At 38.9% G+C, this 16,837-nt stretch overlaps 1 protein-coding gene across 4 annotated transcripts; it reads right to left on the minus strand.

The window, feature by feature from the left end:
• Positions 1-5,069: 5,069 nt before the first annotated feature.
• MAIP1 (matrix AAA peptidase interacting protein 1) lies at positions 5,070-16,614 on the minus strand. Of its 4 annotated transcripts, none has more exons than XR_015144394.1 (6): positions 16,156-16,614; positions 9,318-9,389; positions 8,775-8,901; positions 7,116-7,217; positions 6,266-6,318; positions 5,070-5,373 (listed from the first exon to the last, which is right to left on the minus strand). XR_015144394.1 is itself a non-coding variant. In XM_086347109.1 (6 exons), the coding sequence occupies exons 1-5, from the start codon at positions 16,603-16,605 to the stop codon at positions 6,270-6,272; spliced, it is 846 nt and encodes a 281-aa protein (XP_086203235.1). In that variant the 5' UTR covers positions 16,606-16,614; the 3' UTR covers positions 5,070-5,373; positions 6,266-6,269. The 4 variants fall into 4 exon arrangements, 2 of the variants coding, with proteins under 2 accessions (XP_086203235.1, XP_086203226.1); XM_086347109.1 differs by having other exon boundaries at positions 7,116-7,263; XR_015144392.1 differs by lacking the exon at positions 6,266-6,318.
• Positions 16,615-16,837: the final 223 nt, after the last annotated feature.

A 16,837-nucleotide genomic window follows, 5' to 3' on the forward strand; every position in this document is an offset into this window, starting at 1 on the left:
CTTTAGGATTGACTGGTTGGATCTCTTTACAGTCCAAGGGATTCTCAAGAGTCTTCTCCAACACCACAGTTCAAAAGCATTAATTCTTCAGTGCTCAGATTTCTTTATAGCCCAACTCTCACATCCATACATGACTACTGGAAAAACCATAGCTTTGATTAGATGGACCTTTGTTGGCAAAGTAATGTCTCTGCTTTTGAATATGCTATCTAGGTTGGTCATAGCTTTTCTTCCAAGGAGCAACTGTCTTTTAATTTCATGGCTGCAGTCACCATCTGCAGTGATTTTGGAGCCCCCCAAAATAAAAGTCTCTCACTATTTTCATTGTTTCCCCAACTATTTACCATGAAGGGATGGGACCAAATGCCATGATCTTAAGTTTTCTGAATGTTGAATTTTAAGCCAACTTTTTCACTCTCTTCTTTCACTTGCATCAAGAGGCTCTTTAGTTCTCCGCTTTCTGCTATAAGAATGGTGTCATCTGCATATCTGAGGTTATTGATATTTGTCCTGACAATCTTGATTCCAGCTTGTGATTCATCCAGCCCAGTGTTTCTCATGATGTACTCTGCATATAAGTTAAATAAGCAGGGTGACAATATACAGCCTTGACGTACTCCTTTTCCTATTTGGAACCAGTCTGTTGTTTCATGTCCAGTTCTAACTGTTGCTTCCTGATTTGCATATAGGTTTCTCAGGAGGCAGGTCAGGTGGTCTGGCAGTCCCATCTCTTTCAGAATTTTCCAGTTTGTTGTGATCCACACAGTCAAAGGCTTTGGCATAGTCAATAAAGCAAATGTTTTTCTAGAACTCTCTTGCTTTTTTGATGATCCAATGGATGTTGGCAATTTAATCTCTGGTTCCTCTGCCTTTTCGAAAACCAGATTGAACACCTGGAAGTTCACAGTTCACATACTGTTGAAGCCTGGCTTGGAGAATTTTGAGCATTACTTTGCTAGAGTGTGAGATGAGTGCAATTGTGCAGTACTTTGAACATTCTTTGGCATTGCTTTTCTTTGGGATTGGAATGAAAGTGACCTTTTCCAGTCCTGTGGGCACTGCCGAGTTTTCCAATATATATATTATATATGTATTATATTATGAAGTACAACCACTTATAAATATGTGATCACTTACAAACATAAGAATCTAATTAAGTCTTTAGCCCTAATTCCAAGTTATAGAAATGACACTATAAGTTAATCAAACACATTCAGGATATGGCATATGGTATATGTCTACTATCCTAGACTCTTCAAAATTGAAATGTCATAAAAAGGGTGATTCCTAAAAATTTTAAAAAGACTTAAAAGACATAATAACCAAATACAATGTGTGAATCTTGATTGACTCTCAGTTCAAAAGGATAATTTTAAGACAATTGGTAGAATTTTAAATTTTGTTTTAAATATTGGATGATATGGAATTATTGCTAATGTTCTTATTTGGGGGAAATGCATGTTGAAAAAGTATTTGAAGTCTGAAGCTTACTTTCAAATGGTTTAGATAAAAACTATGTATGTGTGTGTGTAAAAAAGAGAAAAGGAAAAAGAGATGACAAAATGTTAATGTTTGATGAATCTAAGGCAAAAGTATATAGTTGTGCATCATAAACTCCTAGAGGAATCATAGGGGGTAATCTCCTTGACATTGGTGTTGGGAAAGTTTTTTTTTGGATTTGACACTAAAGCAAAGGCATCAAAAGCAAAAATTAAGTGGGACTACAACAAAAATGCTTCTGCGCAGTAAAGGAAACAATCACCAAAGTGCAACTTGTGGAATAGGAGAAAATATTTGTCAACCACACATCCGATAGGGGTTTAATATTCAAGATATACAGAATCCATACCAGCTCAACAGCAAAAACAAAACAAACCCAAATAACTCAATTTAAAACTGGGCAAAGGATCTGAATAGACATTTTTTCAAGAAAAGATACATAAATGGCCAACATGTACTAGAAAAAGTGCTCAGTATCACTAACCATCAGGTAAACTCAAAAATAAAAGCCTAACACTTGTGAGGATGTTTATCAGAAAGTCAAAAGGTAAACAAACTGGCGAGAATGTGAAGAAAAGAGAACTCTTGTGCATTGCTGGTGGGAATATAAATTGGGGTACAGCCATTACGGAAAACAGAATAGAGGTTCCTCAAGAAATTAAAAATAGAAATAACATATGATGGAGCAATCCACCTCTGGATACATATATCCAAGGAAGATGAAAATGAAATCATTATTCAAAATGATATCTGTACTTCCATGTTCATTGCAGCATTATTCACAGTAATCAAAATATGGAAATGAATTAAATGTCTGTTAACAGATGAATGAAGATATGGTGTGTATATATATATGTGTGTGTGTAGTATATTTATATAATGGAATATTGTTCAGCCTTTAAAAAAAGAAGGAAATCCTGTCATGTGCTACAACCTGAATGAATATTATGCTATGTGAAATAAGCCAAAGAAAGACAAATACTTCCTGGTATCAGTGATATGTAGAATTCCATCACACCCATCCCGCTCTCCACCCCCAAAAACACATTGAGCTCACCGGGAACTGGACTGTAGCATCCGTAAGGATAAAAGCTAGTGAGATTAAGACAAAAACCTAGAATCCCTACCATACAACCTTAAATGACCAAAATCTTCGATTAAACAACCCAACACAATAGGTATAGATCAGCTATATTCAGTAACACCAACAGAATTTACTGGGATAGCAGATCTGCCAATTTACTTCATCTGTATCTAACATAATTTGTAACGAAAAATTTAAAGATTGCTCAGACCAAAAGTGACCCAGTGCATCCAGCCTTCCAAACATCTCCAAGAAGCCAGACACACAAGTAAAGCAATGTTGTATCAACTTGGCCTTCAGCTAAATATCCCCAACTAACTTCAGTCAACACTACATGGAGCAGACAAACCAAGCCAAACCCCGCCCAAGTGTATGAGTAAAGAAAGTAACTGTTGTTATTTTTAAGTGACTCAATTTTGGGTTTGTTAAATGGTAATAAATAACTTTTAGCATTACTTCAGTCAGCTTTGAGAATGTCCTTGCATTCTGCCCTAAGAATATGTTTCAGGATACTCTTGTCTTCTGTATAGAACTGGAATTGCCCCCAACGCCGGGCTCCTTTTATTGAGAAAACATACACAAAGACCACAGTTTAAGTATCAAGATTTTTTTTTTGAAGAAATCAAACATTACAGTCACCTTCCACTCCCTTCCTCCCCAGATAGTTGCCACTATCATGCATTTAGTGCCTTATTCATCTCTTGCATTTTAGAAGTTTTACAATTTATATTTTCACAAACAATAAATAACACTATTTCATTGATTCTAAGTCAAACATTCCCCATCTATTTTTAAAACCATTGGAGATGTATCTTATAACAGATAGTGTAACTGGAAAGTGAACAGTGTAACTGCTTTCATTTTTCTTTTTTAGTAATATGTGCCTTTAAAAATTTTTTTATTTTGCATTGGGATATAGCTGATTAATAATGTTATAATTGTTTCAGGTGAATGGCAAAGGGACTTAGTCATACAAACACATGTATCCATTCTCCCACAAACTCCTCTCCCATCCAGGCTGCCAATTATGTGCCTTATTGATCTTATTTTCTATAAGCTGCTTTATATTATATAAAAATTTAAGCATTTATTTTTCTGCAAATTACTCTTCTTGCTAAATATTTTAGCAAGCTTTGTTTAGGTATAATTTGCATTAAAAAATATAATTTACATATAATAAAATGTACCCATTTTAAGTCCACAGTTTGATGAGTCATGATAGCTGTATAAAGCTAATTTTCCATTATTGAGCTATAAGCATTATTTATATATTCCAAATACAGGCCCTCTGTCAGATAATATGTATTACAAATAGTTTTCCCCAACCTGTGACCTGACTTTTCATTTCCTTGCTGCTCTCTTTCAAAGAGCAGAAGTATTAATTTTAATTAATTCCAATTAATAATTTTTTCACAATTCACTGTCTAAAAAATCTTTCTCTATCCCAAGACAGTAATTTCTATTTCTTTCCAGAATTTCTAGAGTATTAGCTTTTGTTAAATCTATGATCCATTTCACAATCTAAATTTTGTACTAAAATTATGTATCGTGTAAGGCAAAAGATGAGGTTATTTACTATGTGAATATATAGTTATTCTATGTTAAGACTTTTCTCATTAAATAACCATGGCACCTTTGTCAAAATCAATTGTGTAATATGCATGGGTCCATTTTCAAACTATTCTGTCTGCTGGCCCCTAACATTTCTTATAAAACAGGTCTTCCGGCAACAAATTCTATGATCTTTTCCTTGTCTGAAAGTCTTTTCTCACCTTTTCTGAAGGACATATTTCCTGAATATGGAATTCCAGGTCAACAGGTATATTTCTTTCTTTCAAAGATACCATGCCAAGGCCTCTAACTTGCAGAGTTTAAGAAAAGAAATATAGTCACTCTCTGTATGGAATGTGGTTGTTTTTTCTTCTCCAACTGCTTTTCTAATTTTCTCTAGTTTTCAACACTTTGATTATGATGTACTTTAGTTTTCTTTATGTGTGTCCCTGATGGTTGAATTTCTTGGATCTCTGGGTTTATAATTTTCATAATTAGGAAAACTTTCAGACATTGTTTTTACATTGTTTTTGTCTCCCTTATCCCATCTTCTAGGAGTCTAAATACAAGTATGTTAGAAAGACTTGATGTTATTTCATAGGGGACTAAGGCACTGTTCTATTTTCTTTTTCTCTTTGTGCTTTAGTCAGGTTCACTGATTTTTAGTTCTGTAGTGACCCATCTGCTGTAATTTCATCTGTTCTTTCTCACCTAGCTAGTGGACAAAGAAGTAATCAAATAGCAGCAGTGACTTTTTAAAAGTAAATCTTTCTCATACTTGAATTATTGGTATAAGTGTATTAACCACAAATAAAATATTTCAGGACTATGAATTTAGAAAAGTAAATTTTCTTTACTGCCTGTAAAATTAGTTTGTGTATATATACATATACATGTAACATGAGAAATGACACTGAATACGACACCAGTGACGGGCTGTTGTAATTTTTTTTACTTTGACTTTTACAGAAAGTGATGACAATCTATGGAAAATGCTTTATTGTATCATGCTTATTTACTACAAGAAACATTTTATAATAATACAAAAGTAATCCACAAACTTGATTAAAGTGAAGATCAATTGATCTGAAAATTTTTTCTTCCTTAGTCTTTCACAGTAATTGCCAAAAGTTCAATAAGCTGCTTTTTCCAAGAACAATTATTCTAATAACTTTGGGTGTTCAATCCGTGCAATGGTCCAGTCAGGCTTTACTCCTTGTGTAAACTCTCTCTGAAATCTAAGGAAACATTATAAACAATGTGTATCCTGTATCAGTTCAAAAACTTCCTGGATCACTATGTAATTTGCAAGTACATAGCTGAGGCAGTTTTTAGCAAAAAGCTAACAGATAATGGTAAATAAAAATCAAAAGTTTAACCTACTAATTTGATCACAAAAAATATCCCCACAAAAATGAGAAGTGCATTCTCAACTGAGTATTTTTAATAGACAGATCTATATACACTGCAATATCTGCCAGTCTGTGAGAGAAACGTGTTTTTCTGCTAAGTACTAGCTATAATATATGCCTAATATGAGGAGAAAAAAACTGGACTATGGTGATAAAACAGCACTTCCATGGAGGTTGGTTATGTGATTAGATTTACTCACAGCTGGCACTAAGTTCATTCTTGAAAATAGCAGTCTTTAGGACCTGCCTGTGATCTTAGTAGTGACTATCAGAACAATCAAAGGTAGTGTTGATTATAGTGCTCTAAATGATGTCTTTAAAAAGAGACAATCCAGTAGATTTAAATTAAATAAGTACTTAAATATATAGAATATTTTGGGCAATTACAAATAAAGCAAAATTCCACACAGGAAAAAAGAAACGAAAAAAAAAAAAAAAAAAGCACATTTCCTCCAAGAAGTGAAAAAAATGAAGATATAATTCTCTTTACCTTAGTGAAACAGGATACATTTTCTTTCTTAGGTCATTTTGGGGTTTTCTTCATTGTTTTAAAGCAAATTTGTATAACTTTGATGACGTAAAAGTATTCTTTTAAACAGATATTGAAGTATATCTCCACTGACTCTCTTGAATTGTTCACTGTTCCAAATTTTATTCACACAGTAATACACTACAGTGTCTCATTTGAATAAGTTGCTAACCTCCCATTAGACAGTACCTCCTTAAGGGCAGGAACCCTTCAATTCTGTGTCTGAACTCCCACCAGAGTACCTGGTAAAGAGGAGACGGTCAATAATTATCTAGTGAGTGGATGGTCCATGTGCCAATTACAGCATATTTTATTTTCCAAAGATGGTCATAACTACATTTCACATGCTCTTCTGCAATGTGACCTTGCTGCTGCCCCATGAAGACGTGGAGTATCTCCATGTCCTTCACTGTGCAGATCCTGTGACTGTTTGGACCAGCAAACCATGCAGAAGTGATGCTGTTCCAATCCTGGGCATAGCCCTTTACTGGAGGGCTACGTCTAGCATCTTCTGTCTTTTGGAAGCCAACCACCATGTAAAACACGTGACTATCTTAACACCTCCACAAGCCCAAGCTATAAAGAGAGGCCTTGGGGAATGAGACATTATGTGGAGAAGCCAAGGAGCATCCTGGTGCTGCCCTATGAGTGAGGAAGCCCATTGTGGAAATGAATCCCTGGCTCCTACCATCCCAGTTGATGCCAGGTAAAGCAGAGGAAACCCCACAGCTGAGCCTTTCCAAAATTCCAGAGCAGTAGAAAAGCAAGCAAAATGAATGGCTGTTTGTTGTCACCGAGTTTTGGAATGGTTTGTAATGTAGCAATAGACAGCTGAAACACTGTTTAAGTTCAGCAATATTATCGCTTCCTAATTTCTGAACGCTCCTATTTTGTGGCCAGTATGTCTTTATAACTATCTCTCTTCATAGATACTTGTCAAATTTCAATTTTTTCTTCCTAAAGCTCCCTTTAGTTTTCATGTCTGCATACTACCTTCCATTTCCTAAAGAAAGGAAACAATAAATGTGATTAGACTTACTCATAGCTTGCACTAAGAAGTTGTTTAGTTTCCACGTTCTGATCCCCCAACTTAACCTGGAACACACGGGCTCCACTTATGGCTTCACTGGGGATGTTGGCACTGGTTAGATACCAAAAGCACATCAGGATGTTAACAAACTTCCTTCCTTAGAGAAAAAACATACACACATACAGATACAATGACAATAATCTATCATCCTTATATCCAAAATGAAATCAGCAATTGGCAGTAATTATACAGTTGTTACACATCAAATTTTGTGCTCATTCTAACTTAAGGTACCTGTATTGACACCTTTTATTTTTAGAAAATTCTCTTGGGGTTTACGACGTATTTGCCTCCCTCTCTGTAACACAGTATAAGAGCTACTATTTACTGAGCAGGTACTTATTGCCCAACTGTACTATGTGGATTCTTCTCCATTTGTGGGATTTTCTAAAATTATGATAACAAAAAAAAAAACAAATAAAATTATGGTAACAGGTATCTATTGTCAAGCCAAAAAACAGTAGGGGGAAAAACACATTTTTTGGTGCTAACTTAACCCCAACTGCCAGAAAGAAAAAACACTTCTCTTCTACTCTAATTCACTTTATATGCCCAGTGATTATGAGAATGTCCTGTGCAAAAACCAGGCAGTGACCATGATGCTAAGATGCAATTTGAAATACTAGGGAGAAGAAAATATTTATCATTAAAAGTACCTTTCTGAATGTTTCAAATTAACATGTATGTGAAAATATTTTCACTGTTAAAGAGTTCTCAATCAGAACTGCCTTGGCAAGTGTGTGAGCAAAGGCTAGATTTCCTATGTGTCTAGCACATAATACATATGTGTATATTTGTAGAAGGAATAAGTAAGTCACTGAGTTTTCAGGAATGCTATTGTTCAGGACAAGGAAAAGAACAAGATAAACGCCAAAGTTCCTTTCAATTATTTTCACTGTCTCCAAATAAATCCAATTGGGAGTTCTGAGTTAATGTTACTCTTAAAACAGTCTTTAGCTAACAGTATTTACTTTTTCTTTTACTTTTTACTTCTACTGAACATACAGCTGGACACTTAAAATACTGAATTGTTTCCTTTAAGTTAGGAAATCTGAAACACAAATATTTTCATTTTGACGTAGGAGCAGCTTGTCTTGGGCAATTTTCATTAACTTAAGTGACAATGTTCTCTTCCATGAATTAAACAGCATTAGGGAAAAGTTCTTTTTTTAAAATTAATCTTCTTACTTTGTAATGGGGTATAGCTGATTGACAAACAATGTTGTGACAGTTTCAGGTGAACAGCAAAGGGACTCACCCACGCCTATACATGTATCCATTCTCCCCCAAACCCTCCTCCCATCCAGGCTGCCACATAACACTGAGTAGAGTTCCAGGTGCTATACACTAGGACCTTATTGGTTATCCCATTTTAAAAACAGCAATGTGTACATGACCATCCCAAACTTCTAGACAGAAAGGCATTCAAAACAATTACCATACCCCAAGTCTTCCAGAGACTTTTTAAAGAATGAATAAATTATTTTCTCTGTAGTTCTATAAATATCCACTTGTACCAACAAAATGCCACTATCCCAGGATCTTTCACTAGTTTAGCTTATCTGGACAACTGTGGGCCATTTAAAATTGACTATGCTCCAGGATTACCTTTCTCATCATAGTAAATGGAGATGTCTCCTGTTGATGTGTACACAATTTCATCTATGTCAGCAGCAAGAGCATTTTTATGGTTGTCAGGTAGTGAAGTAATCTTTTCTTTCAATACACGTAGAGTCTAAGTATGGAAAAAGCAAATCAGAGTTCACTTGTTGAACTGTCAAAAGCTTTTCAAAAAGTAGAGTGAATTCTTCATGGAATGTATTTTGTAAAACTATTTTTAAATTTACAGCCATATGTATTCACTTTCAAAAGCAAGGCTGAGAGGCATCTGATTCTTCAGTTAGATAACTCCTAATAGAACATTCTATGTAAGAATTGAAAGACATCATATTCAGTCATGCCTTAAGTAGCAAGTGATTCTATGCTTTTTAAGACCCTGAGTACTCCAAAGGCAAGACAGAGGGACTCTACTTTGGGTGATGGCATACATGTTACTTTAAAGCATAAATAAGGACAATGCATATCATTCTAATGAAAGAAAATAATACACATTAATAATTACTTTTAAAGGAAAATTAAAGTATACTTTACCTCTTTGGCCACAAGTTCTTCCAATAGATCGAACTTACACTGTGACAGCAATTTGGACACATGAGCAAAAGCCTTGAAAACAAAAGAAAAGTGGGGGAAGGGTGGTGATTATTATTTTAAGATACCACGTGAAATACCATACAATGTACAATGCTTATACTTCAATGGCTAAGTACAACAAAGACTGTTTTATGATAAAGGCAATAAACATGGTCAACACTAAGATATCGATGGTTAGGCATGACTCCTTCAAAGTTGGTTGACTTTTCTTATGCGGCCTTTCCACACGCACAGTAGTAAGTGGGCAGATTGCTAATGATGTATCCACTCCAAGGACCCAAGAAAAGATAGTGTGTGGTGTACATACTAGGTTCCCAATAAAAACATCTTCTATATAGTTCCTTTTAAATAACGATGAAGTAATCAGCCATCCTGACTGTCATATGATCCCCCTCTGAATCCTGAATACATAGCAGCACAACCTAAGTCTGTACTAAGCACAACCTAAGTCTGTACTAAGTACTAAGCAGTACAATCTAAGTACTGTGAGTCTGGAGATCTGGACTGCAGCTGACCCTCATTAAGATAGATAGAGAAAGTGTTAGCCACTCAGTCCTATCCAACTCTGTGATTTCATGGACTGTAGGCTGCCAGGCTCCTCTGTCTGTAGAATTCTCCAGGCAAGAATACTGGAGTGGACTGCCATTCCCTTCTCCAGGGGATCACCTGACTCAGGGACTGAATGCGGGTCTCCCGCATTGCGGGCAGATTCTTTATAGTCTGAGCTAACTCTTCAGACAGGTCTAAAACAGATATGGCATTGGTAAAGTGGGAGAAAAGATAATGAGTTTGCATAGTCTAATGCAGTAGAACTCAACTTTGAAGTACAAGATCCCACTTTGAAGTGGGAAACAGTCAACTGCAATCCTCCACACTACTAGCAATGAGGAATGGAGCTGTGCATTAAGACTCTACCTGTTTTCAAGGAGCTTCCTATCTACTTGAGGAGAGAGCCAAGAAAATGGACAAATCCAAGAATTATGACAGGAATAAGAACAAGATGATTTTCGGAGAATACAGGTGAGAACTTACACTATCTGGGTGGACAATAAGGGGGCTTCCTAAAGGAAGAACCATCTAAGAAGAAATTTGAAGAACTAATGAGAGAAAGAGGATGCAAAGGTGTGTCAGATAGACAACTCTCATAACTGTTATGGGCTGGATTGGGTTTTCCAAATTGAAGCCCTAAGTCCCAGTACCTCAGAAGGTAACTACATTTGGAGACAGGGCTTTTAAAGAGGTGATGACGTCAAATGAGGGTGGGCCCTAGTCCAATTTGGTGCGCTTACAAGAGGAATAGTGGACACACATGGAGATACCAGGGACACATGAGCACAGAGGGAAAAAAAAACATGTGAGGACACAGAAATAAAATGATCATCTACAAGCAAAGGACAGAGGCCACAGAAGAAACCAAACTTGCCAACACCTTGTTCTCGGACTTCCAGCTTCCAGAAATGCAACAAAATGAAGTATGGTTTAAGCAACCCACACTGATATATTTTGTTATGGAAGCCCTAACAACAATGGTCAGGAAGCAACAGTTAGAACTGGAGTTAAAACAACAGACTGTTTCCAAATAGGAAAAGGAATACGTCAAGGCTGTATATTGTCACCCTGCTTATTCAACTTATATGCAGAGTACATCATGTGAAATGCTGGGCTGGATGAAGCACAAGCTGGAGTTAAGATTGCCTGGAGAAATTTCAATAACCTCAGATATGGAGATGACACTACCCTTATAGCAGAAAGTGAAGAACTAAAGAGCCTCTGGACGAAAGTGAAAGAGGAGAGTGAAAAAGTTGACTTAAAATTCAACATTCAGAAAACTAAGATCATGGCAACTGGTCCCATCACTTCATGGCAAATAGATGGGGAAACAATGAAAACAGTGAGGCCTTTATTTTGCTCCAAAATCACTGCAGATGGTGACTGCAGCCATGAAATTAAAAGGCTTGCTCCTCAGAAGTAAAGTTATGACCAACCTAGACAGCGTATTAAAAAGCAGAGACATTCCTTTACTAACAAAGGTCCATCTAGTCAAAGCTATGGTTTTTCCACTAGTCATGTATGGATGTGAGAGTTGGACTATAAAGAAAGCTGAGCACCAAAGAATTGATGCTTTTGAACTGTGGTGTTGGAGAAGACTCTTGGGGGTCCCTTTGACTGCAAGGAGATTCAATCAGTCCATTCTAAAGGAAATAAGTCCTGAATATTCATTGGAAGGACTGATGCTGAAGCTGAAACTCCAATACTTTGGCCACCTGATATGAAGAACTGACTCAATGGAAAAAACCTTGATGCTGGGAAAGACTGAAGGCAGGAGGAGAAGGGGACGACAGACAATGAGACGGTTGGATGGCATCACCGACTCAATGAACATGAGTTTGAATAAACTCCAGGAGTTGGTGATGGACAGGGAGGCCTGGCATGCTACAGTCCACAGGGTCACAAAGAGTCGGAGCGACTGAACTGAACTGAATAATAAAGGAGTTGAATTTTGAGAAAAAGCACACTTCCAAATGGACTCAATGATCCCTTGCAAACATTTTAGATGCTCTCAGGGTTTAGAAACAACCTATGTATTATACTAAGCTTTTGTGTGTGGAAGATGGGTGAAATTTGGTTAGAAGTAACAGACATCACGGAAAAGGAGTATGTCAAGGCTGTATATGGCACCCTACTGCAGTACTCTTGCCTGGAAAATCCCATGGAAGGAGGGGCCTGGTAGGCTGCAGTCCATGGGGTCGCTGAGAGTTGGACACGACCGAGCGACTTCACTTTCCCTTTTCACTTTCATGCACTGGAGAAGGAAATGGCAACTCACTCCAGCGTTCTTGCATGAAGAATCCCAGGGACGGGGGAGCCTGGTGGGCTGCCGTCTATGGGTTCACAGAGTCGGACACGACTGAGGCGACGTAGTAGTAGTAGTAGTAGTAGTAGTAGTAGTAGTAGCAAGGCTGTATAATGTCATCCTGCTTATCTAACTTATATGCAGAGTATATCATGAGATATGCTGGGCTGGATGAAGCACAAGCTGGAATCAAGATTGCCGGGAGAAATATCAATAACCTCAGATATTCAGATGACACCACCCTTATGGCAGAAAGTGAAGAGGAACTAAAAAGCCTCTTGATGGAAGTGAAGGAGGAGAGTGAAAAAGTTGGCTTAAAACTCAACATTCAGAAAACTAAGATCATGGCATCCGGTCCCATCACTTCATGGGAAATAGATGGGGAAACAGTGGAAACAGCGACTGACTTTTTTTTTGGGGGGGGGGCTCCAAAATCACTGCAGATGGTGACTGCAGCCATGAAATTAAAAGACACTTATTCCTTGGAAGGAAAGTTATGACCAACCTAGATAGCATATTCAAAAGCAGAGACATTACTTTGCCAACAAAGATCTGTCTAGTCAAGAATATGGTTTTTCCAGTGGTCATGTATGGATGTGAGAGTTGAACTGTGAAGAGAGATGAGGGCTGAAGAATTGATGTTTGAAGTGTGGTGTTGGAGAAGACTCTTGAGAGTCCCTTGGACTGCAAGGAGATTCAACCAGTCCATCCTAAAGGACATCAGTCCTGGGTGTTCATTGGAAGAACTGATGCTGAAGCTGAAACTCCAATACTTTGGCCACCTCATGCGAAGAGTTGACTCATTGGAAGAGACTCTGATGCTGGGAGAGATTGGGGGCAGGAGGAGAAGAGGACAACAGAGGATGAGATGGCTGGATGGCATCACCGACTCGATGGACATGAGTTTGAGTGAACTCCGGGAGTTGGTGATGGACAGGGAGGCCTGGCGTGCTGCAATTCATGGGGTCGCAAAGAGTCGGACACGGCTGAGCGAATAAACTGAACTGAACTGAACAGACATCACAATCATGTTGAAATCCAACCACGATACTCTAGTTTCTGTGGCCAATAATCAAACCTGAGCAAATTATCCTGTAAGGTAATAATGTCCCATTAAGAGGCTGCCCTGATAAAGCTTTGATGATATAAGATTTCTTAACCTAACAAGGGGCTTCCCTGCTGGCTTAGTGGTAAAGAATCCACCTGTAATGCAGGAGCCATAAGAGGTATGGGTTTGATCCCTGGGTCAGGAAGATTCCTGGAGTAGGGCATGGCAACCCACTCCAGTAATCTTGCCTGTAGAATCCCCATGGACAGAGAAGCCTGGTGAGTTACAGTTCATGGGTCACAAAGAGTCACACACGACTGAAGTGACTTAGCACGCAGACACGCAACCTAAACAGGCTTCTGGGAAATAGCTTTTTCTTTCATAGTAAAGGCCAAAATATGTAAAGATATTGGAAAACAAACAGTAAATGGTTAATGTGGTTTGATGGCAGTAACAGGGATAATATCATATGTACTTATCAATGGAAGTAAAGTTTGTGGGGCTAATAAAGCTGTTTAAGGAGAAGGTGATGGTACCCCACTCCAGTACTCTTGCCTGGAAAATCCCATGGACGGAGGAGCCTGGTGGGCTGCAGTCCATGGGGTCTCTAAGAGTTGGACACGACTGAGCGACTTCACTTTCCCTTCTCACTTCCACGCATTGGAGAAGGAAATGGCAACCCACTCCAGTGTTCTTGCCTGGAGAATCCCAGGACGGGGGAGCCTGGTGGGCTGCCATCTATGGGGTCACACAGAGTCGGACACGACTGAAGTGACTTAGCAGCAGCAGTAGAAGCAAGGACTGTCTATCAATGGACCACCTATTCCTCTGGCTCACATGATGAATAAAAGCTTGCCTAGATTGGTTTAAAATAAGCTACAGGCTATACTGTATAACACAGGGAATATAGCCAATATTTTTAACTATAAATGGAGTGTAATCTTTAAAACTTGTGAATCACTACATTGTATATCTGTTACACTGTATATCTGTAACAATATTACAATTATACTTAGAGAAAAAAGTTTTAAATTATAAAATGTTTTTAGAAAGCTTGCCTAGGTTATACTTAACTATGTCAATTTCTAGTAACTCTGGAGAACGAAGAATGCTTGTAGAATGAGTCACAGAACAATGCACCTCAGCAATTGCTAGCTATGCATTCTTGAGTTAATCATTTGACCTTTCTAGACTTGAGTTTTATCATCTGTAAAAGGGAATTAGACTAGAATAATGAGCATGAAGGTGTCTTTCATGTTCCATGACTGAAAAAGAAACATGTTAATGAATCGGAGAAGGCAATGGCACCCCACTCCAGTACTCTTGCCTGGAAGATCCCATGGACGGAGGAGCCTGGTAGGCTGCAGTCCATGGGGTCGCTAGGAGTTGGACATGACTGAGCGACTTCACTTTCACTTTTTACTTTCATGCATTGGAGAAGGAAATGGCAACCCACTCCAGTGTTCTTGCCTGGAGAATTCCAGGGACGGGGGAGCCTGGTGGGCTGCAGTCTCTGGGATTGCACAGAGTTGGACACGACTGAAGCGACTTAGCAGCAGCAAGAGCAGCATGATCTAACTTACAGCTTGATACTCACATCCGAAGATAATATTCTAGAGTTGGGAGGTTAGTTTAAAGGGCAAGTTGAGCCCATGAGAGTAGATAATCTAGCCAATGTTTATGCACCAGATTATTCCCAAGCCCTAAAATTACATCTATGCAAAAGAAGGAAGAGTTGCCTTATGAGATCTAGGTAGAAAGACTTTTCAGCCACGTCGTTTTAAACTCTAGGTGTTAAAAAACTGGTTTGCTTGATCTGAAAGGTCATGTTAAGCAACCACTGGTTTAATGGAATCTCTAAATATTTGCCATGGATGACCTAACATTCTTTTTGGAAATCAGAATGGCTAAATGCACAAAAATTGACTTAGATGAGGCAAGATGCATACAGACTGGCTGATGAATGGGTGCAAATACTACTTAATAGCAAGGATGGGGGCTAAAATAGCTCACAGCTGGAGGACCTTTAGGATCAAAGAGTGACTAAAAAGTGTTCCATGCTCCTTTGTGGTCAAAGGAAGTAGGGAGTTAGGCTTGATTGCTGTCCTGTCCATGGGAGGATGACTTCCATTCCTTATTGACACATAAATGAGCAGGAGGTAGACAAGCTCACAAGTCATCTGCAGGAATCCTGAAGGACAGTAGCATCATGCTCATTTCCTCTGCACAAACAAAAGATTTTGAGAACTGACAGGAACTGAGGTTTATCCCTTATAATGCTATTAACTATGCTTGCTCTTTGCTTTTAAATTTTCTTGTAAAAACACAGATTAGTCAAGAATTGACTCAGGAAAGCAAAAAGCACGAGTTAATATTGACACTGATTATATAAAGTTGAAAACATTCAATTTATAACTGACAGATCACATAAATAAGTATAAATGGCTGTGTTTATAGAAATAAACTAAAAAAACTAGAAGTAAATATATCAGTGCCAGCATATAATCAGTATTGGCTTTTTCATTCTTTTTTCATTCAGAAAAATCACATTTCAGAAGAAATAAAGCCATGGAGCTTTTAAGTGACCGAAATAGGCTTTGAATCCATTTCTATCTGATTCAAAACCTGCGGAGGACAGAAAAAGTAATTAAGGGATTCAAATTGGTGTCTCCATCAATCCCCTATTCCTCGGAGACCGTGCAAACAGAAGCAGCAGCTTAATTTACAGCAAGTGGCCAGAGGGCTCTGTATTTGAGTCACTACCCACATTTGATCATTTGAGACCCAGTTGAAACCTCATCGCTAAACACTTTTGCGAATCTTAACTGCTGAATTCATGAGAGGTGGAGAGGTTACTCCTAGAGAAATAAACCAACCTGCTTCGCTCCTTCTGAGAACTCTGTGATGCTGAACTCTTGGTCGAAATAGGCCCAGATAAGGAAGGAGTAAATTCGAGTCCGAACCCAGTTGATGGGGTTGGAGAACCCCAGAATGATCATTTTGGTTTTCTGACGCTGCTGCGGTTGCTCCTCGGTGCTGTAGGTTCGCCGGGGGCAAGAAGGGAAAGTGGGGAGGGTTGAGGCGACTTCCAGGGGGCTGAGCAAGGGACGCTGAGGACCCCGAGCAGACAGGGCCAAGGCCGCGGAGGCCCAAGAGACTCGAGGAAATGGGGCTGCTCCCGAGCCGAGGCGGCGGCGGCATAAGTAGCAAAGTCCAGACAATGGGCGCTTCACCTCGGCCGAACTGAGAGTCCGGAGCCGGGCGGCCCAGCCCGGTAGAGGCCGAGAAAGTAGCAAGCGCGGTAAAAGACGGACGGCCAGCGCCATTTTTGTGACCTTTGTGCTTGCCTGTGCATCATGGAAAGTAAGTCGGTGTGAAACCACCTCAGCGAGGTTCGGAGAAGGAGACTGGAGAGTCGAGTTGGCCTGTTGCTGCCACCTCTAGTGAATTCGCCCCTTCTCTGCTCTCCATCATACACCTGTTGGCCCCGAGCCCCACACTAGGAACTGGCAGTTCTCGCGACTCAGCCTGCCTCCCGGACCTTTTCTCTCCGGGTCC

The sequence above is a fragment of the Bos grunniens genome, chromosome 2 (assembly GCF_055505025.1).
Source record: "Bos grunniens cultivar Pamir isolate PY7600 chromosome 2, Bosgru_T2T1.0, whole genome shotgun sequence".
Classification (NCBI taxonomy): Eukaryota; Metazoa; Chordata; class Mammalia; order Artiodactyla; family Bovidae; genus Bos; species Bos grunniens.

Coding starts and splice junctions, on each gene's coding strand:
- MAIP1 (XM_086347100.1), bottom strand. CDS start 16,605: ATGGCGCTGGCCGTCCGTCTTTTACCGCGCTTGCTACTTTCTCGGCCT. Junction 7,264..8,774: donor CATTTACTATGATGAGAAAG/GTAATCCTGGAG, acceptor TTTTTCTCTAAG/GAAGGAAGTTTGTTAACATC. Junction 5,374..7,115: donor CTTCTTAGTGCAAGCTATGA/GTAAGTCTAATC, acceptor ATGTTTCCTTAG/ATTTCAGAGAGAGTTTACAC.